At 43.0% G+C, this 16,049-nt stretch overlaps 1 protein-coding gene across 10 annotated transcripts in view; it reads right to left on the bottom strand.

Annotated features, from left to right (window-relative positions):
- The window catches only part of SETX (senataxin), an 89,212-nt gene extending 73,576 nt beyond the window's left edge, over window positions 1-15,636 (bottom strand). For 3 of the 10 annotated variants that reach the window (XM_074394584.1, XM_074394590.1, XM_010346428.3), the window contains exons 1-6: window positions 15,557-15,636; window positions 14,225-14,331; window positions 11,171-11,332; window positions 5,643-5,826; window positions 3,363-3,573; window positions 6-115 (exon numbers count right to left, since the gene is read on the bottom strand). In XM_074394584.1, coding sequence (XP_074250685.1) covers window positions 6-115; window positions 3,363-3,573; window positions 5,643-5,819 — 498 coding nt within the window. In that variant the 5' untranslated portion in view covers window positions 5,820-5,826; window positions 11,171-11,332; window positions 14,225-14,331; window positions 15,557-15,636. Of the gene's footprint in view, window positions 1-5; window positions 116-3,362; window positions 3,574-5,642; window positions 5,827-11,170; window positions 11,333-14,224; window positions 15,238-15,258; window positions 15,459-15,494 lie in introns of those variants that run through there. The other 7 variants (XM_074394588.1, XM_074394586.1, XM_074394587.1 and 4 more) reach the window with 7 other exon arrangements.
- Window positions 15,637-16,049: the final 413 nt, after the last annotated feature.

The raw sequence follows: 16,049 nt of genomic DNA, 5'->3' as shown, positions 1-16,049 counted from the left end.
CTCACCATTTCATTGGGATGGACCAAAAACAAATAGATCCCTGGATGTTTGTCAAACACCTGAAAGGAGCAATTGGCTTGTTCCATCCGACAAAGTGCTTCGACACATAACTCATCTAGAGAGAAAAATATAAGTTAAGTAAAACATATAAATCTCATCACCTTATCAAGATTCCCTAAATTAGGCTCCTTGAGTTACTCTGTAAATAAATGGAAAAAAAAAAAATTTTTTTCCAAACTGAGGCATAAAAATGCTCATATTGTAAATGCAGGAACAATATTTACATATCTGGAAGACTAAAATCTGTTGATCATAGGGTGTTGAAAGTATTCTGACCTTATTAAAATATACCTCTTTTTTTACACTTAGCATAATTATCTCCAGAGGGAATGTGTAAAAGACCTGTAACCATATGGTTATAGGTCCAATTCCACATATATTTTATGTTTTGATCCACCTAGACTTATCTGATATAAAACAAGGAACAAAATCAGCTTTACCCCTAAATGACTAGCTGTCCCACTCCCATTTATTGAACAATCCATTTACTCTTTCAGATCAATCAACTTTTAGCTGTAAAATTTCAAAAAATATTATTGCTTTTTCAAGTTGCATTTTCAATATTATAGTTCTTTGACTAGTGACAGAGGTTGGCTTTGGGGATGGGGAGATATTAATGATTAGAGAAGTACGAAAGGAGCTTCTGGGATGTTGATAATGTTTTGAAGCTTGATCTGGATGCTGGCTACACAAATGTGTTTAATTTGTGAAAAAACATCAAGCTTATATACTTTTATGGATAGATTATTCTTTAATAAATACTTGAAAATGTCTCAGAATTTTCCAATCTAGTTATTTTGAATTTATTGATTTAGACAAAATTGACTTGTCTAATCACGTCTTTAGATCTTTTCAGTTTACTGAAAATATGCTAAATGGAGAAACAAGTTAAATAACAGCATAGGAAAGAAACCAGAAAAATCCATGAAGTGTGTTATTCTACAGAGCAAATATATGCCCTCCTCAAAAAGTCAAACTTGTGGCAAAAAAAAAAGATATGGGTACATGTTGGTTTCTGTACAAATACAGTTGTTACATGCACGGCTCTGGTTCCAGGGTACCCATGTATACCAAAATCCACACATAGCTGAGTCCTGTAGTTGGCACTGAGAAACCAGCATACACAAAAAGTTAACCATCCATAGAAGCGGGTTTTGCAACCCATGAATACTGTATTTTTGATTCAATTTTGGTTGAAAAAAGATCCATGTATGACTGGATCTGTACAGTTCAAGGGTCAACTGAAGACTATTTTTTGGTTTTTTAGAGACAGGGTCTTGCACTGTTGCCCAAGGATAAAGGACAGAGGTACGACCATGACTCATTATAGTCTCAACCTCCTGGGCTAGAGCGATCCTCCCACCTCAGCCTCCTGAGTACCTAGGAATACAGGCACATGCCACCATGTCCAGCTAATTTTTATTTTTTGTAGAGACGGGGGAGGGAGGGAGGGTGTTGTTATGCTGCTCAAGCTGAGAAGACTGTTTTGAATTTAAAAAGCTGTACGAACTATGAACCAAATGCAATGTGTGGTCCCTGACTAGATTCTAATTTCAGCAAATCAGCCAAAAACACATTTGCCACTATTGGGAAAATATGAAAATGAACCAGATTTTAGTATTGTTATTTTGAGCCAGGCACGGTGGCTCATGTCTGTAATCCCAGCACTTTAGGAGGCTGAGGTGGGTGAATCACTTGAGGTCAGGAGCTTGAGACTAGCTTGGCCAACATGGCAAAACCCTCTGTCTACTAAAAATACAAAAAAATTAGCGCGTGTGGTGGTGCATGCCTGTAATCCCAGCTACTCGGGAAGCTGAGGCAGGAGAATTGCTTAAACCCAGGAGGCGGAGGTTGCAGTGAGCCAACCCCATGCCACTGCACTCCAGCCTGGGCAACAGTGAGACTTTAAAAATACATATAGGTATTGTTAGATTTGATAGGTTAGGGAAATGCCTTTACTTTCAAGAGATTCATATTATGAAACGCAAATGTAAACAGCCAAAATCTAGACAGCTGTAATAAGCCATGTCATGGTGATTAGTGAAAATTACTACAGATTAGCGTCTCTCAACCAGGGGTGATTTTATACCTCACCATCCCCCAAAAGGGATATTCAGTAATGTCTGGACACATTTTTGGTTGTCACAAAGGAGATAGGGAGCGCTACTGCCATATAGTAGAGACAGGCCAGGGATACTGCTACACATCCTACAATAGATGGCACAGCCCCAAACAGCAAAGGACTATCCAAAACTGCACCACTGCAAAGCCTGAGAACTCTGCCACAGATATGCTACAAGAATAAAAATTATTATTTTACTTTTTTGAGACAGAGTATCAATCTGTCACCCAGGCTGGAGTGCAATGGCACAATCTTGGCTTTCTGCAACCTCTGCCTCCCAGGTTCAAGAGATTCTCATGCCTCAGCCTCCTGAGTAGCTGGGATTGCAGGTGTCCATCATCATGCCCAGCTAATTTTTGTATTTTTAGTAGAGATGGGTTTCACTACATTGGCCAGGCTGATCTCCAACTCCTGACTTCAGGTAATCTGCCTGCCTCAGTCTCCCAAAGTGCTGGGATTACAGGGGTAAGCCACCCTGCCTGGCAATAATGAAAATCATCAATAATTGAATGAATAGATGAACAGATACATGATAACGCAAATAACAGCAAAAAACATCTGTATAATCTATGTGATGGGTATATGGTGTTCACTCTACAGTTTTTCAATGTTTAAAAACTTACACAATAAAATGTTGGGAGCTAGGAATAGTGGCTCGTACTTGGAATCCCAACAATTTGGGAAGCTGAGGTAGGAGGACTGCTTGAGCCCAAGAGTTGGACACCAGCCTGGGCAGTGCAACATAGTGAAACCTCATCTCTACAAAAAATACAACATAAAATTAGCTGGGTGCAATGGCACGCACCTGTAGTCCCAGCTACCCAGAAGGCTCGGGCAACAGTATGACCTGAGCCCAGGAGGAAGAGGCTGCAACAAGCCATGACTGTACCACTGCACTCCAGTCAAGGTGACAGAGCAAGATCCTGTCTCTAAAAAACACAAAAACAATCTTCAGTTGTCCCCTGAACAAGATAAGTTTGAACTGTGCCCCTAAAAATAGGTATTTTGTGTCTGAACCCAAAAAAAAACACAAAAATGTTGAGAAAAAAAAGCAGCCCTAATTATATATCCTAAATACATGTTTAGCAAACAAATTTGCAATACAGATAAATTCTTATATTAAAATATTATAATAATGTAAAATAACTGATATAACTTGAGGAACCACCAAGATACTCACTAACACGTTCATGTAGAAGCAAGTAAGGATATTTCAGTATTTCAAGAAGAGGAACTCGAAGCTTATTTTCAAAGTCTTGTCCAGTAACGTCAAACAGTGGCATCTCCCCATTGCTGTCTACTATATATAATTCATCATCATCTCCAATTTCTGCCTTCATGGATTTTTCAAAGTGATTTATGAGACGTAAGGTTTCTAACTCCCATAAAACCTACGGGAAAATAAAATGGGCAGTGTGTCTTATGTCTTATTATCAACAAAATACACTGACCGTGATGACCTAAAAAGCCTTTTCCTAAGTACAATTCTGAAATGTAAAGTATTAGAGATTCTATCTTAAAGAAAACGATTTAAAATGTGGCCGCTTTTATGAAAAATGAGTATACACAGTATGAGATGCTGGCCAGGAACAGTGGCTCACACCTTTACAGGTAATCCCAGCATTCTGGGACGCCAAGGTAGGACTGTTTTAGGTGAGGAGTTCCAAGACCAGCTTGGGCAGTAAAGCAAGACCTTGTCGCCACCAAAAATAGAAAAACAGTCCTAGCTGCTCTGAAGGCTGAGGCAGGAGAGTCACTTGAGCCCAATAATCTGAGGCTATAGTGAGCTATGACTGTGCCACTGTACTCCAGCCTAGATGACATGTCTCTAAGAGAAAAAGAAAACAAAAAAATAGTATGAGCTGTTTAAACACTTCTCTTGTAGAATTTTTCTATACGTATCTCAACATCACTACCATCCATATTTTTTTTAAAAAAAGAGAAGCTGGAGTTTATCTGCCAAAAGCAAAACTGAGGCCCTTCTATGCCTTCCCTTCCACATTCTAGCCATAGCTAACTACCTTAGCCCAGCATATAGTAGAAATATGCTGGATAGCTTCATTATTAGAAAACTTCAGGCCGGGCACGGTAGCTCAAGCCTGTAATCCCAGCACTTTGGGAGGCCGAGGCGGGTGGATCACGAGGTCGAGAGATCGAGACCATCCTGGTCAACATGGTGAAACCCCATCTCTACTAAAAATACAAAAAATTAGCAGGGCATGGTGGCGCGTGCCTGTAATCCCAGCTACTCAGGAGGCTGAGGCAGGAGAATTGCTTGAACCCAGGAGGCGGAGGTTGCGGTGAGCCGAGATCACGCCATTGCACTCCAGCCTGGGTAACAAGAGCGAAACTCTGTCTCAAAAAAAAAAAAAAAAAAAAAAGAAAACTTCATAAAATGCAAGTTTCTCAATACCAATCCATAAGTAATCATCCTCTCCTCTATATACTGTATGTATCTCTATGGCCTACGTTCTGGTTTTCATCAAATAAACAAATATTCAAAGCCACATATTTAGAAATTATATCTTTCACTTTGGTTATTATGACTGGAAAATATACCTCCCCTTAGAGGTTTATGCCATTTGCCCATTAAAAAAAGAATATTTCCAATTAAAAAAAACCCCGAGGGGTGTCCGGGTGGGTGGGGTGGGTAACAAAAACCCAAGATATTCGGATACATGCATGTATTATAGCACTGACCAGAAAATTAAGAAACAAATCCCCTCCCAACAACTCTATTTCATAAAATTATTTTATACCAAAGTGACTAAAAGATCATAAAATTCTGTTCCAGGTTTCAATTCCATCAGTGCTAAACATTTACTCAGTACCTACTATATACCAGACAATGAGTTAGCCTTCAAATTTGGCCAGGCACGGTGGCTCATGCCTGTAATTCCAACACTGGGGGGCCAAGGTGCAAGGATCACTTGAGCTCAGGAGTTCAGGACCCGTCTGGGCAAAATAGAAGACCTTGTCTCTACAAAAAAAATTTTTTTTAATTAGCTGAGCATACTGGCACATGCCGATGGTCCCAGCTACTCAGGAGGATGAGGTGGGAGTCCAGAAGGTTGAGTCTGCAGTGAACCGTGATCACACCACTGCACTTCCAGCCTGGGCAACAGAGCAAAGACCCTGTCTCCAAAACATAGCAAAACAAACTATGAAAACCCATGTGGCCCATGGAAAATCATGAGACAGCACTTCCACTTTCAGGAATTTGTCCTAAGAATATACTCAAATGTGTAAAATGATAAAAGTATAATCACACCACTGTACTCCAGCCTGAGTGACAGAGCAAGACTCCATCTCTAACAACAACAAAAAAACAAAAACAAAAAAACCCCACAAAGTTGAAATCATATCATTTTTCTGAATACTTCCCAACAGTGTCCAAACTTATTCTGTTCTAGCTATCAAGCTAAGCTCTGAAAAATATTGTCCATCTAATATAAATTACCTCATGCAAGTATGGCAATTCATCTCTTGCTTTGTGGTATTCAGCCACACACTCTAAGCAGTAGCAGAGGTCTTCATTGGCTGTTTGAAATTCGCTGGATCGAGTGTTGGACGCATAGTGCTTTAGGAAGTCAGTGGTGGAAACACCAGCTGGTGTACACCAACAACATGTGCTCATTCTGTACCTACAGCCAGAAAAAATAACATCAAGAAAAAAACCAACTTCAGATCTACTGTGTGTGAAGAATAGACACACTTCCAACTTGTGAACCTGGTCTTCAATTTAAAGTGTGCCGCTACAGCCCAAATGTTCTGTTGGCTGGCTTATCAATCACTGAACTGACTAAACTCATAAAATCCTCCTACTTTTGACACAAGAAAAATGCAGAGGGCTGGGCCCAGTGGCTCACGCCTATAATCCCAGCACTTTGGGAGGTCGAGGCAGGTGGATCACAAGGTCAGGAGTTTGAGACCAGCCTGGCCAACACGGTGAAACCCCATTTCTACTAAAAATACAAAAATTAGCCAGGCATGGTAGCAGGCACCTGTAATCCCAGCTACTCAGGAAGCTGAGGCAGGAGAATTGCTTGAAATCAGGAGGCAGAGGTTGCAGTGAGCCAAGCCACACCATTGCATTCCAGCCTGGGTGACAGAGTGAAACTCTGTCTCAAAAAAAAAAAGAAAAGAAAAAGAAAAATACAGGGAAGTAAAAGCATTGTATTAGGAATAAGTATCATATGGCAGTACAAAGTTGTGCTACAGAGAGGGCTCAAAACTACATAGTACTGATAGAAAATATATTTGGCCGGGTGCGGTGGCTCAAGCCTGTAATCCCAGCACTTTGGGAGGCCGAGGCGGGTGGATCACGAGGTCAAGAGATCGAGACCATCCTGGTCAACACGGTGAAACCCCGTCTCTATTAAAAAAAAAATACTAAAAATTAGCTGGGCATGGTGGCGTGTGCCTGTAATCCCAGCTACTCAGGAGGCTGAGGCAGGAGAATTGCCTGAACCCAGGAGGCGGAGGTTGCGGTGAGCCGAGAGCGCACCATTGCACTCCAGCCTGGGCAACAAGAGCGAAACTCCGTCTCAAAAAAAAAAAAAAATATGTATATATATATATACGTATATATATATACGTGTATATATATATACGTATATATATATACGTGTATATATATATACGTATATATATATATATGTATATATATATACACATACAGAAACCCAGACTTATCAATATTTTCAAAGTACAGATTTTGGAGTGTTCCAGTAATGTATTAGAGGCAAACTCAAAAGCTCAGGAAAACTTTCACATTCCCAGTAGCCACATTCCAGAAATCTCTGGAAACAAAAATCCATAAATATTAAGTTGTGCCAATAACAAAAACTCATACAGATGTGAAAGCAAATGGAGAGCTGTCTATTGAGGGCTTCTAAAAATTAGGCCCTGCAGAAGGTTGACTTTGGAGACCAAGTAATGCAGCCTGACCTCCTGTTACAGGTTAACTTTGTTACTTTCTTGTTCCCGGCTCCAACTAGATGTCATATGCAATAAAAGATCTCTTGACTGGGATAAAAGACCCATTAACAAAGAGATAAAAGACCCCTGGACTACTACATCCTTAAGGTGAAAGGCTAAATATACCCTTTCCAAATGGAACACTGCCTATAACTCACTAAATTGCTATAACTAGGAACTAGCCTTGTGTAGAAAACATCAAAATCCTGTTAAGCTTCCTCAGACCTTGCCTATATAAATGACCCTCAAAGCCTCTCCACTTCAGAGCATTGACCCTATCTTCTGGAGTCTAGATCACCTAGCTAGCCATCCTTAAACTTCATGTTCGGCCGGGCGCGGTGGCTCAAGCCTGTAATCCCAGCACTTTGGGAGGCCGAGGCGGGTGGATCACAAGGTCGAGAGATTGAGACCAACCTGGTCAACATGGTGAAACCCTGTCTCTAATAAAAATACAAAAAATTAGCTGGGCATCATGGCGCATGCCTGTAATCCCAGCTACTCAGGAGGCTGAGGCAGGAGAATTGCCTGAACCCAGGAGGCGGAGGTTGCGGTGAGCCGAGATCGCGCCATTGCACTCCAGCCTGGGTAACAAGAGCGAAACTCCGTCTCAAAAAAAAAAAAAAAAAAAAAAAACTTCATGTTCAAATAAACAATATTTAATCGTATTGCCTAAATCTCATTATTCAGGTTGACATAGAGAGGGATTTTCTCTTGTTTTGAAAGCACGGGCACAGGAACTTGCATATATGCATGAACTGCTGCCCATAACTCACTGTTCCTCAATGCACTATAAACTCTGACAGCTACAAATGCTAACAACCTATTGCACTACTAAGATTAATTAATATTTTTTAGATTAATAGTTTTTTACCTTCTTCAACTTTTTGTTTTTATAACAACATCAGAGCCTCTACAAATTCAAAAGTGAAAGGGTTAAAATGAAAAACCTTTCAAATCCTATCAACTTCAGAGAGCAAAATAACAAGACAGTAGCAGGAAGAAAATCCCAATAACTAAATTTGTCAAAAATTTGAATGAAGATATACAAGGCAACTATAGTCCGGTGTGGTGGCTTACGCCTGTAATCCTAGTACTTTGGGAAGCCGAGGCAGGCAGATCACCTGAGGTCAGGAGTTCGAGACCAGCTTGACCAACACGGCAAAACCCTGTCTCTACCAAAAATACAAAAAAGCCAGGTGTGGTGGTGCACATCCGTAGACCGCGGTCAGCCCAGGCTGCAGCAGGAGAATTGCTTGAGCCTGGGATGCAGAGGTGCAGGGAGGTGGTATCGTGCCACTGCACTCCAGTCTGGGTGACAGAGTGAGACAGTTTCAAAAACAAAAAAAGTCATATAAGGCAGGTTTATCAGAAATAGAGACAGCATTAAACTGAGAAGATCAGCAAACAGGGTATAAGCCAGAATCCCAAAAGGTCTCCAATTCTAATGAGGTATAATAAAAATAAGCTAAGATCCTGTATTTTTATCTTTATAACTAAATGCATATAAAAGCTAACAGAAAAGCTGTTAGTAAACAGTGTACTGGCTAAATAAAAAAGCAAATGTCTGCACTGAAAATATAATCAATCTGCTGGGACAGGAAAAATGCAAGTAGACCTGGAGGAACTTGTAATACCAGAAAGTCAACCTGAAATAGTCTCTGTGGCTAAAGCTAAAACATGTGAACAAAATAAATAATATGGGATTATTACCCAAAGTATAAAATATACATGAAGCCATACTGACATAAATAAATTACTGAACAAATAAGCGAGACAAATCTTCCTGATAAAAGCATTCCAGGCTGAGCGCGGAGGCTCATGCCTGTAATCCCAGCACTCTGGGAGGCCGAGGCAGGCAGATCACGAGGTCAGAAGTTCGAGACCAGCCTGGCCAACATAGTGAAACCCTGTCTCTACTAAAAATACAAAAAATTAGCTGGGTGTGGTGGTGTGCATCTCTAATCCCAGCTACTTGGGAGGCAAAGGCTGGAGAATCGCGTGAACACAGGAGACAGAGGTTACAATGAGCTGAGACCACGCCACTGCACTCCAGCCCGAGCAACGGAATCCTACTCTTTTTACGTATAAAGCTCAGAGGTACATACAGTACATAAAGAGACACACAATACATTGGTGGTATTAAAATTCAAAGGAGAGACCATTTTTTTAAATGTTTAAAAAGTCTCCATTCAAGGAGAAAGAAGGTTAGAAGGTTAAGAAACCTAAGTAGGCTGGGCACAGTGGCTCATGCCTGTAATCCCAGCACTTTGGGAGGCTGAGGTGGGCAAATAGCTTTAGGTCATCAGTTCAAGACCAGCCTGACCAACATGGCAAAACCCCATCTCTACTAAAAAAAATACAAAAATTAGCTGAGGCATGGTGATGCACATCTGTAATCCCAGCTACTCGAGAGGCTGAGTCAGGAGTATCACTTGAACCTGGGAGGCAGAGGTTGCAAGTAAGCCAAGATTGCATCACTACACACCAGCCTGAGTGACAGAGTGATACTGTGTCTCAAAAAAAATAAAAGGAACCTAAGTGAAGACACTGAATATGCAGGAATGGAAATGGGGCAGTGTGACATTTTTGAATTGAGTATCACCATCACCCTAAAATTCAGAACATATAATCTTTACCAATGGGAAATCTGAAACACCACAACAGAAATTAGGCTTGGCTGCTGAGGCTTCTGTGGCATAAAGCTAGTACCTAAAATAAAGTTATTTTTAAAAATCCTTAGCCAGGCACGGTGGCTCACGCCTGTAATCCCAGCACTTTGGGAGGCCGAGGCAGGCAGAGGATGAGGTCAGGAGTTCAAGACCAGCCTGGCCAACATGATGAAACCCCGTCTCTACTAAAAATACAAAAATTAGCTGGACATGGTGGTGCACTCTGTAATCCCAGCTACCTGGTAGGCTGAGGCAGGAGAACTGCTTGAACTGGGACCCCGGAGGCAGAGGTTACAGTGAGCTGAGATTGTGCCAAGGCACTCCAGCCTGGGCTACAGAGTGAGACGCCATCTCAAAAAAAAAAAAAAAAAAAAAATTCTTAAGTTTCTTCTTTTACACACAAATAATTATTCAGAAATGCATAAGCATATCATATGTTAGTCATATGAAGTGATTTTTAAAATTTATTTACTATTACTTTTCTATTTTAAAAAAATTGTTTTTTCCTTAAAAAATAGAGACAGGGTTTCACCATGTTGGTCTGGCTGTACTCAAACTCCTGATCTCAGGTGATCCACCCACCTTGGCCTCCCAAAGTGCTGGGATTACAGGCCTGAGCCACCACGCCTGGCCAATATTACTTTTACTTATGCTTTTGAAGAGGTATATGTTCTTCATGGTTCTAAAAAGAATTTAGGGTAGCTTTCAACATTAAAGTACATACACAAAAGGACATTTAAAAATGAGATTTCAAAAAAAAAAAGAAAAATCAAAACTTATTTAGAAGGAATTTAATTTCATTAAATTCTACATTAGGAGCCTCCTGAAAGCAGAGGAACAGGATAATGAGTTACCCAGTTCTCATCGAAGGGAGTTTAAAAAAAAAAAAAAAGAGTATGTAGTTATAGCTACAGAGTCCTGCCCTTTCCTGACACTAACTCTAATTCAATTACATATTATTAATGCCTACCTAGTACAAGGGCACTGCAGACTAGGAAATGCCAAGTAACAAGGGATAAGGTCTTCAGTATATTTCTGCAGAATCTAAAATTATTTTCTTCAAAAGAAGAATTACTTATACCTAAAAGGCCCACATCACACCACTAATAAATTAAGTTTGCAGAAGCTGTTTTTTTCCAGTGACCTAGTTCAATAAGGAAAGCGAACTTAGAAGACTAAGAACAGAAAGTGAAACTTCATAGATTTCTCAAACACAGTTTTAAGGATGATTTCAGCAGCTGACAGACTGCAGTCAATTTGAGCTTTTTTTCAACTTAAGTCCCACTTAAGTGGGACTACCACACAAATAAAACGTTGCATACTTTTTCCCCCCACTTACCTTACTTGAAGCTCTAAATGTCATGTACTTTAAAATAATTACTAACGGCCGGGCGCGGTGGCTCAAGCCTGTAATCCCAGCACTTTGGGAGGCCGAGGTGGGTGGATCACGAGGTCAAGAGATCAAGACCATCCTGGTCAACATGGTGAAACCCCGTCTCTACTAAAGAAAATACAAAAAAAATTAGCTGGGCATGGTGGTGCATGCCTGTAATCCCAGCTAATCAGGAGGCTGAAGCAGGAGAATTGCCTGAACCCAGGAGGTGGAGGTTGCAGTGAGCCAAGATCGCGCCATTAAACTCCAGCCTGGGTAACGAGAGCGAAACTACATCTCAAAAATGATAATAATAATAATAATAATTACTAACAAAGGAGACAACAAAAGAAACCTACTAAGAAAATCACAGAATTTGCTTATTATTTCACTCAGAGAGCTAGCTTATTTCCACATCCCAAAAAGCAAGGCTAAATTTTCTCAAAGTATGTGGGAGTTACTGCCAAACAGGTAAGTGTCGTAGACCCTAGAAGATACAGAAAATACTGCTGCGGAGCACATCAACAACAGAACATATGCTCTGTGGTTCTTCTTCAAAAGGTCACATGTGTGTGGTTTACTCTCCAAATTTAAAATCATCACTGGCCTAATGGCTAAGCCCAGGAAATCTGAATAGGGAATATTTTGTCTTTTAGGGGGAAAATTATTGCTTCTAAATGACTGTGAATCCTGTTAAGCTTCTGTACAACTCAGTTCTTCTTGAGGTCTATCTGGTCAGTCTCATCAGCCTGTAACCACTTGGAATCATTACTGAATGAGAAATGGGTGTGTCAAGACAATACTCAAGTTGCAAAACCAAAATAAACTCAAACAAGAGCAACTCTCTGAGCACCCACTAAAAAGAGAGCTAATTTGTCAAAACCAAAAATATAGGATGCTTCACCACAGGTACAACTGTAATTTTCTAGACTTATCCTTAGGCTATCAATTTCTCAATATTAGCTAGCCAGAAACTTCAGATAACAATCTCTTTCTTCTGGCGGGGTACAGTGGCTCACACCTGTAATCCCAGCACTTTGGGAAGTCGAGCCTGGTGGATCATCTGAGGTCAGGAGTTCAAGACCAGCCTGGCCAACATGGTGAAACCCCGTCTCTACTAAAAATACAAAAATGTTTCGGGCGTGATTATGGGCGCCTGTAATCCCAGCTACTTGGGAGGCTGAGGTAGCAGAATCGCTTGAACCCGGGAGGTGGAGGTTGCAGAGAGCCAAGATCGTGCCACTGCTCTCCAGCATGGGAGACAGAGAGTGAAACTCCTTCTCTAAATAAATAAACCTAAAAAAAGCCTCTTTCTTCTACAGTTCTCAGCTAAACATCTGGAAGTTTAGATTCACTAGCTCCCACTTCTTCAGCTCCTTTGCACTCTGACTTCTACCTTTACACTCTAGGGAATGTTAAGTCCGTAATAATCTCTGTATTACCAATCCAATAGGTTCTCAACTTTACTCTGCTGAAGCATATGAAAAATGCTGCCCATGCTTTCTTTAGCTACACCATTTTTTGACACTTCTTCTACTCAGTCTCCTTCATAATTACAACTCTGCCTTTTTTACTCATATAAAGACTAAAGTTTTCGAAGGCTTGTCCTGAGAATTCTAACCTATTCATTCAGTACTCCCTTTCTGGGTGACCTACTTCAAACCACTGCTTCAACTACTGCCTATATTGAAGCTGCCCAAAGACTGAGAAAGTATTGTAAAACTTAATGCAAGCAGGGTGCAGTGCCTCACACCTGTAATCTCAGCACTTTGGGAGACCAAGGTGGGAGGATCATGAGGTCAACAGATCGAGACTATCCTGGCCAACATGGTGAAACCCCGTCTCTACTAAAAATACAAAAATTAGCTGGGTGTGGTGGTGCACTCCTGTACTCCCAGCTACTCGGGAGGCTTGAACCCAGGAGTCAGAGGTTGCAGTGAGCTGAGTGAGCTGAGATCAAGCCACAGCACTCCAGCCTTGCTGACAATGAGACTCCGTCTCAAAAAAAAAAAAAAAAAAAAAAACACCAAAAAACACAAACAATGCAATGATGCACTGTGTTCCACCTACTCAATAAATGATAACATAACCCAGAATTTCAGAGAGATATACTCAACATCCAAATGCATACAGTGTATCTCTGCTCACATGTCTGACAGGTACCTCCAAGTAAACATGACCAGAACCCAACACAGTCCTTCCCTTAAACCTGTTTTCTGTTCTATATTCCCTTGTTGATGTCATTACTGTCCATTCAATTTTCAAACTAGCAACCTAGGAATTATTCTACACACTCCTTCTACCTCAGCCACAGTCTCTGAGTTCTAGAGCCCACCCCTTAATTACATCTCTACTTTCTTCTTAGTGCAACCACCACTGCCTTAATTCAATACATTTTCATTATTTGCCTGGACTACTGAAGAAGCCTCAATAATCTCTCTGCCTCTTGGTTGACTGCCACCAATTCTTCCTCCAAAATGCTGCCAAGAGCCCAAAGCCCAAACTGGACTTCGAAAGCACAAGTGACTTCTCCTCCAGTGTTTGGATAAAATTCAAATTGCTGAGCTCAACATACACAAGGCCCTCGATGATCCATCCTCCACATCATTTCTTTCCTTCCACACTCACCTCCCTTCACTTGCTCTTCCTAAAACCATTCATGGTGACTGGTATTCCCTGCCTTTATGGAAGCTCATCCATCAGCCTTGAAAACCCACCCTCATATCTCTGCCTGGTTCTTAACTGTGAATGCACATCAGACTTACCTCAGGAACTTAAAAAAGCAGAAGAGATCCTACGGATAAAATCGTTAAAGAACTCCACTAAGATTCCGAGAGAAAGCTGGATTTGAGAACAACCAGTGTGCAAGCCCTCCCTGAGTGTCACCACGTCTGGGGGGGCCTGTCCTCTCTTCCAGTCTGTCTCTGATGACCTTCTTTATCTTTCAGGACTCTGCACATGTTTCCATCATTGCACTTACCTTGGTTGTCTGAACTCCTGTTAAAAAAAAAAAATTATTACCTGGGCAAATGGCCTACAGAAAAGTGATCGTCTCAGCTGGGCTTAGTTGTGAACAAACACGGATATGCATTCATAGATACCCAGACTCTGGCCCCAAAAGAACATTTCTGAAATTAAAAAACAAAAAAGAAAAATTGTTAAGTGACTTTTATACTCATCTCATCTGAGCTTGACATGAATCCTAGGACCGATAAATACTGCCAGTCGATGAAGAAAACCAGACAGGTTAGACCACTTGTCTGTGGACTTTCAGGTAACAGATGAACAGCAGAACTGCAATTCCGACTCCCAGTTCCACCGAGGGCTGTCCCGACTCACGGGGATAGGTAGGCACTGAGCCAAAATTCCCCCCAAGGTACCCAACGCAAGTAACATCAGTCCTAGGATACTCAGCCTGTATCACTTAAATACCAAACTCGGCCTTCTCCTTGAGGGGCTCTTTTCCCCCCAGGCAGTCAACCCCGTTTCACTCGGGTCGTGCAAATTTTGGGGCACATCCATGGACCCCGCAACCTGGGGAGGACGGACAAAGCTCTGTTGCCAGCAGCAAATGCTCCAGCTCCTCCAGGTGGAAGAAACAGACTCTTCCAAACGGAGGGACCGGCCGAGCGCGGCGGCTCGGAGGATCGCTGGAGTAACTGAGCCCAGCCTGGACAACCAGCCCAGCCCTGTCTCTGCAACACAATTTTTTTTTTTTTTTTTTTTTTTTTTTTTTTTTTTTTTACTTAGCCGGGAGTGGTGGCACGAGCTTGTAGTCCCAAGCTACTCGGGAGGGGTGGGGGGTGGGGAATGAGGCGGGAGGATTGGGTGAGCCCAGGAGATCGAGGTTGCAGTGAGCCTTGATTGGGCCATTGCACTTCAGCCTGGGTGACAAGAGAGAGACCCTGTCTCCAAAAAAATACCAACAACAATCCAAAGGGAGGGGCGCCAGGCCGGAGGTAGGCGAGGGAGTGGAGCGGACCGACACTTCCCACCCCGAGACGTCCCGCTCTCCGAAGGAAACTACGCAGTGTCCACACCAAAAAACAGCTCACGCGAGACCGCAGCGTAGACAACGGAAAGACAGAGGGTATCAGCGACCGGGTCCAGCGCGCAGGAAGGCAACAGGGCGGCCGCCAACCGTCTAGGGGTGCTCCCGCCCCCGCACTGAGGGAAGCGGCCGAGGCCGCGCCGACTCCCACCTATCGGTCCACCGGGCCCCAAGCGCCGCGATGGTTCCCCGACGCGACCCTGTGCGCACAAGCCTCGCCTACGCTCACGCCCGCCCGACCTGCGGCCTCCAGCCCGCCGCTCCCCTCACCGCGCTCTGCCTGGCGTCAGCCGGTGACCCACCTCCTTCCCGGGGTCCGCTCTCGACCACGGGCGGAAGTGCAGGCCCGCAGCCGCAGCCACCAACCCGCTTTCGCCGCAAGGTAGGCCCCGCCCCCCGCGCCCGCGTCCGCCGCCCTCAGGCCCCGCCCCGGCCGCCCCTTTCAGGTTTTGGTGCTTCAGGGGACTGGGCGGGGAAAAGAGCTGAGCGGTTCACCGCCCACGCCGGGCGCCGACGTCACGTCCGGGCAGCTGGGGCCCGACCAATCCCTAGTGCTCGTCAGCGGGGAAGGGGCGAGTTTGCCGCGGAGCCTTGACCTCGGCCCCGCCCCGGGCCTTCCTGCGGGCGGGGCAGCTCCGGGAAGAGCCTCGGTGGGGGTGGGTGGGGTCAGCCCCTGCCCCCTGGCCGTTTCCGTTCCTTCGTCTTTTTTTGTTTTTTCGAAGCCCTCAGGTACTTCAGCAGATGTACTACGATGATGACGTCATCGTTCTGTTTCGATTTCCTGTAAATTATGGA

This window comes from Saimiri boliviensis, chromosome 2, assembly GCF_048565385.1.
Source record: "Saimiri boliviensis isolate mSaiBol1 chromosome 2, mSaiBol1.pri, whole genome shotgun sequence".
NCBI lineage: Eukaryota > Metazoa > Chordata > Mammalia > Primates > Cebidae > Saimiri > Saimiri boliviensis.
Note: the sequence above shows the minus strand (reverse complement) of the source record. Positions and strands in the feature narration are given on the sequence as shown.